General features: G+C 46.5%; 1 protein-coding gene across 1 annotated transcript in view; it reads right to left on the bottom strand.

Moving 5' to 3' along the window:
- Positions 1 to 1,146: 1,146 nt before the first annotated feature.
- Positions 1,147 to 6,178, bottom strand: part of cerkl (CERK like autophagy regulator) — a gene marked incomplete at both ends in the record, with an annotated part of 41,504 nt that continues 36,472 nt past the window's right edge. Inside the window, 7 exons of the mRNA XM_080839483.1 lie at positions 1,147 to 1,228; positions 1,518 to 1,717; positions 2,956 to 3,052; positions 3,858 to 3,963; positions 4,098 to 4,129; positions 4,403 to 4,471; positions 4,702 to 4,879. Coding sequence (XP_080695609.1) covers positions 1,147 to 1,228; positions 1,518 to 1,717; positions 2,956 to 3,052; positions 3,858 to 3,963; positions 4,098 to 4,129; positions 4,403 to 4,471; positions 4,702 to 4,879 — 764 coding nt within the window. The remainder of the gene's footprint in view (positions 1,229 to 1,517; positions 1,718 to 2,955; positions 3,053 to 3,857; positions 3,964 to 4,097; positions 4,130 to 4,402; positions 4,472 to 4,701; positions 4,880 to 6,178) is intronic.

Genomic DNA, 6,178 nt, shown 5'->3' with positions numbered 1-6,178 from the left:
CACTTCTGCACCACTGGCAGGCCATGGGAGGGGCCCTCGCCACCTCCCCCCCCCCAATCCCCCAACTGAAGGGTGCCATGGGGAGTTTGCATAGAGGTGCTTCTCTGAGATGACAGATGTGAAGCAACATTGACTTTGGTGTTTTGTGAGGTGACTTGGCCAGCGGCCGGTGTCTCTGTATCACACACTGTTGCCGAGGCGGCTGCAGCGCGGTGGCGATGGCACAAGCTGTCAAGGCAGTGGGGTGGCAAAATGTGACCAGAGACGTACAGCCCAACCTCCTCAAGTTATACACAGGACACAAGCGCCATAGGACTTTGAAAACACAAAAACTACGCCTTACGCGAGCGTCTGTGCCAGCATGCCACACAGTGCCTCTGGACTCCTAGTGTTGGGAAGTCCAACAAAGACCCCTTAACACACACATGAACGAGGCCAGTAAGATCAACTTTGGATTGTGATGAAATGAAAAGATTGGAGAAAAAAAAGCAATGACACAAACAGTTGCGAAGTGGAGCTCAGAGACTGAATTGTTTGTGCTGTGATCACGAGAACGTGTTGTCCCAGGGGAGATTCCAAAATCTGCACCCAGCTGTGCAAATGAGGGGATTGAAAATGGAGTCTTATCTGTAGATTAGGACAGCAGCAAGGACTGTGGTCGGGTTTTTAAGACGCTTGTGTGCATTTTAAGATCATGCTGATGAAGACGGAGAGAAAATGTAATTCGATTTTTCAGGAAATTATATTTCAATTCTTTTTTCTTATAATGCTATTTGGAAGAAGTAAAAATATGCATCATGCATAACTCCTCAAAATACATATGTAAAAAAAAAAACATCAGATGTTGATATTTGGTTGTACTTTGGTAAGTTATCATGCACTGGAATGCATTGTGTGTTTAGGTTTTATATAAATTTTGTCTATTTAAAAAAATATGACACTGTCCTGTGTTTGGATTTTAATCCTTACAATCATCCAGTCATGTGTGTACTGTGTGTCTGTATGTCTGTCTACCTACATGTGCCTGTGTAAGCATGTGTGTGTATATGTCTCTGTGTATGTACAGTATGTGTGGGTGTGTGTGCCTGTGCCTGTGTCCGTGTGTGTGTGCGCCTGTGGGTGTGTGTGTGTGTGTGTGTGCATATTTCAAATGCAGCTGCACTTTACTGGAGACTCCTCCGCTTCCTCCAGGTTTTCTCCAAACAGTGTTAAAAGCTCAGGGTGGACTCTGCGAGAAACACACAGAGAGCTGAATCAACACACTTCCCTCAGCCCCTGGTTTTCATTCAAACAAACAGTAACAGAACCTGGCCCCTTACTAGCATTGTAACATAAGCTGAATATATTTAACACAGCTGTAAAAATGTTGCGTAAAAACTGCCATAAGTTAGAATTCATGATGAGTTATGGGTGGAATGACTGTCAGGAAGTCAAGGCATTTCCTATGCTGGCCTCATTCACCGTGGCAGTTCCGTTCGAACAGTCAAGAGGAAGAACGAGAAGGGGGAACACAGTACCTGATGTAAAGTTCAGAAGGGACTTCGAGCAGATCTCCGTCTATATTCCAGGGGTATGAGCCATCGGAGGAGATTATGGGGGCGCTCTTGGAATCAGACTCCTCATTGTCCTCTGACACCTCATCAGCCCAGCAGCCCTGAGTTCTTGGACGGAGCTTCACCGCCTTGACGGTGTGTGTTTCCACAAACGAGAAGCTGAACTGTAGAAACAAGAAAAGGTTGGGTTAGGTCCTGGCAGCATAGGTCTTCAAAGTGCAATAGTGGGAGTCCATGAAGGAGTAGAAAATCAGTGCTGTGAAAAACCTAGGAAATGTTCCTCCTGACAAAAAGTAAACCTTTCCTATTGTGTAATTTATTTGGGATAAACGTAAATGTTAGTAAATCTTAATGTTCCAAAACATTCAATGGTACAACCAAATAGGTGGTCCTCATGTAAACCTGTTCGCTAAAATAATAGTAGTTAATAAATGTTACATATTCAAAACATTTATTTTTTTTGCACAAAATAATTTCTTGCTAATTAAAATAGTAACCTTTGAAATACATGTGTAGATCATTTTGTGTCCACAAGGGGGCACTGGCGAACAGCGAGACAGCGGTCTATAAATGTGGACACCAGCTATCCCTTACCGTGACCTGGGGTGAACTTGGTCATTAGCCAGACCTGCGGGCTAGTTGCCCATCCATTCGGTGCAAAAAAATATTTTTGAAGCAAGGAGAGGGTTCATGGCTCATGGAGTCAAAGCACATCAAACATATCTTTCCCATTCAGCCTTGTTTGTTTATGTTTGTTAAATTAAGCCTTTATCCATTATTAACAGCCTTTCCAGGATGTGAGAGGGTCTTTATTTGAATTCCTTGTTTTCCCCCTCAAACATATCCTTCCAACATCAACACAAATAAGGAAAACAGGACCTGACTGAAGTAGCCTAGTTTTTTTCCAATACGGGTGAGATCCTTCCTGTTCCTGCATAATTCTAAGAAGGAAAATAGTTAGCGCGCACAGACCGATGAACCTTGATGAAGTCATCTCTGGTTCTTATTTGTCTTCACTTTCTGGCGTTGCCTTCAGCCCACACCCACACGCACGCATCTCACTCACGCCACCTTCTTCCCAATCAGCCTGCACATCGTCCCACACGACGTGTAAATATAGAATGTAGGTTAACAAACACCCTTAAATTGGATTGCTGGGGAGTGAAAAAAGAAGAGAGAGATAGGCAGGCTCTGAAATAGGCTAATCTGTATTAGCCTGAAAAGTGTTTTACGGGAATCTGACAATCGTGGACTAATTTGACTTGACAGTATGCTAATTCTGCTTAAGCTGAGGAGGTTGCTAACTCCATTAGCGTCGGCTGGATTTCCTGTGGGGGATCAGTGGGGGGCTAGCACCCATTGCTGGGCTGGGTAGTCCATTGCTTGGAAAGGATGACCTCACCTGATTGTTTACACTGTTGTATCTCTTCAGGTGTTTGACGAAATCTGATCTGGAGGTGTTCCCAGCCATTATCAAGGCCATGCTGCCATTGTTCAGCCTGTAAACCAGACATATATCAAATAAACTGTAGACTGCAATACTGATATAGTGTGTGTGTGGTTGTGTGTATATATATTTCAGACCAAGCAACTCATAGTAACTAGTGTGTTTGCTTTAATAAAGATGCCCCCAAAATGTACACTGCACACAAGCTTTTCATCTTAACACAAAAGTGTGGCATTCACATTTCCATTGTTCCACTGTGTTGGAAGCACAGAAGCAGTTGCGCTCTCATCTGTATGGTGAGGTCCGTACTCTCTGAGTCTGACTAACCTGAAGTGGTCCTCTGAAGTGACCACAGAAGGAACCCTGTTGCTTTGTGTCTTTGTTGCACCTAGCATGAGAGAGAGGGGAGCATGGGGGATGGGGGACTGAGACGTCCCAAAAGGCCCGTGGACAGATGCTCCGCTCCTAAGTCACTCCGTTTAATCAGAGTAATTATGTGCTGATTAGTCCATCTAGATGCCTTTGACCTCAGTGGTCTGATCCAGCCACTGATTCCAGTCCCTGGGATTACCTCCTTCAGAGTTTTACGTGGCACCAACCCCTTTACCCCGCCCCACCCAGCCCTGCCTTACCCGTACCACCCAAAGGCCAGGGCGTGCCAGGACACTGGATTTAAGGGCTTGGGTAGTCTAGTGTTATGTATTAAAGACCCACTGACCTAGTCTTAAGGCTTTTGCTGTCACACCATGACAGGAATCACCACTACTCTGTAAGTCAGGCGCTCCTTCAGTGCCTTGCACGCAGGGTCATGCCGCTTTGGCGGTAGGTAACATCCAGAAATAAATCGCCCCACTGACCTGGTGTTGGGAGCCAGGCCTCTCGGTGCCATGGAGCACAGACAGGGGATGGCCATGATGCTGATGTTCAGGAACAGGCCCTGGGTGGTCTGCCACGACCCCCCTTCTTAGACAGCAGAGAAATATGATAGATAGATAGATAGATAAGGAAGAGAGAGAGAGATTCAGAAAGGAGGTTATTATGAAACAAATCATATCATTTTCTGTCACAGATAAACCATAGTCATCATCCATTCTTACCAGAATCTCTGACATCTTTCTTGGACCTTGTTCTGTGGAAAGACACACAAACAACTCAGGTGATGATATAACCCCACATAATTGGTAATCTGCTGTAGACAGCCAGACAGAGAGACAGTTTCCCCCACCGTTACCTTTAGTTGGGTGACCTTCAGCGCTTAAGCGTTTTGATTCTTTTCCAGCTGCCAATTAAGCAGGGGGGAGCTTGTTTAAAATTGCACAGAGGCAATTACTAGCGAAGCTCAGCCGAGAGGCAAGCAAGGAAATGAGGCTAAGGCCAGAAAGCTGCCCGTCACACCACCTACTTTGTTTGTTCCTGAGCTCCATCAGTGCCAGGCTTCAGGGGTAGGAAGGACAGCTCACAGTCTTCAGGCCTGCACACAGCAAAAGGACAGACAAGGGTGAGGATGGATGGATGCACGAATAGATGGATGGAGGGATAGATGGATCGATTTTGGCTCGGCTTTGATACCTTTCTCTGGAGGCCTCGGCCACACTCTCCAACAAGAGAGAGAGCTTCAGAGAGAGAAAGAGCGACAGAGGTGGGAAGAGAAACACAGAGAGACACAGAGAGGTGAAGTTGGGGTCAGAATCCGCAACTTACTTGAGATTCGCCAGCGATTTGATCAGAGCCATCTCCCGCCGCTGACTGGGGGGCATCCAGCGATGTCTCTCAGCGTACGCCAGTGTGCGGCCGCCGAAGCCAAACATGGCGGAGAAGCCAAAGCGCAGCAGCCGGCCCAGTGAGCTGAAGCTGCATGCGTCCACAGGCTGCCGGTGTCCTGCACACACACACACACACACACACACACACACGAGCGCACACACGAGCGCACACACACACACACACACACACACACACACACACACACACACACAAACATACCCAGGAAAGACAACAACACAAACAGTCATCAATAAGCCAGGCCTCACACTGGGAAGGCAGTCCTTGTGTTAATATGTGCCAAGTCAAGAAGTGAAGATCTTTCTGAACCTCTGTAGGCTGCTTTACATGAAAGAAAATAAACATCAGTCAACAGAATAGATGAGTTTTAGAAAATAATAAGTTGAAGAGGTGATTATTTTATGGAAGCAAAACCATAACGCCCACCAAAGGAACAGTACCTTAACTGACACTGAAGCCTCCTATAGAGCCTGACATTTAGTGTCTACATAATGATCGGTTGCTGCATTACCAGGGGGGTGTACTACACTTGTGGATTTGAAGATAACATCAAACCAATCCAGACCCACCCACCCCCCAGCACAAATCGTGGGTCACAGTCTTAGTTTGGGACCTCATAAACAATCTGTCTGTGTATCCCAAGAACATTCTGTCATCAGGTGTTAAGTACCTACTCCACTGAAGTCGTGTCCCACGCACTGATACAGATTTCATTCACCACGTTACAGAGAGAACACAGGAGTGCTGCACAAGCATGCCACTGCCACAGATCTGGTGGACCCATCGGACAGGTCCATTCCCATCATCCCTTTGCACATTCCTGACCTCCTTCTTGTCTGGCCCTGCGCAGCAGCTCCACGCAGCCTCATGCATTATTCATCAGCCTCGTGAAAAATCCCGCCAGTTGGCCTTATTCACATGCGTAAATATTGCTTAATTAGAAATGAAGAGGGCTTCCATTGGCCCAGTCAAATGAGCTCTGCGCCCTCATTCGTGTCAGGTGTCCTAGGAGCCACTAATATGTGTTTTTTTTATGGCGGTTTGTTTTGTTTTCGCTTCTTTTTGCCTTCGAGGCAAATAGAGGCCAGACATTTTAAGATAGGACATGGTTGTTTTTTGGCGTCTTTGTATTATAATTGTTTTGCTTCCACAAACGGGGGCTTTCAGCGAGTGCGCTTGGCTGAGTTGTCAGGTAGTAGGAGAAAGCGCTGTCAGTCAGGTTCTCTGCTTTGGCAGATGTGGACGTGCATCGTGACTTAGCTCAGCAAACTCACACCAGACGCTGCTATTCTGCGGTAGACTAATTAATCACAGCTCAGAGATGCTGTGGAGCCTGGCCACTCCGAGAGACTCGGCCGTTCTCCTAACAGACGGAGGTGCTTACCAATTTGCCAGT

The sequence above is a fragment of the Sprattus sprattus genome (assembly GCF_963457725.1).
Source record: "Sprattus sprattus genome assembly, chromosome: 5".
Classification (NCBI taxonomy): domain Eukaryota; kingdom Metazoa; phylum Chordata; class Actinopteri; order Clupeiformes; family Clupeidae; genus Sprattus; species Sprattus sprattus.
The sequence above is the reverse complement of the archived record's forward strand: the minus strand, read 5'-3'. Positions and strand labels throughout refer to the sequence as shown.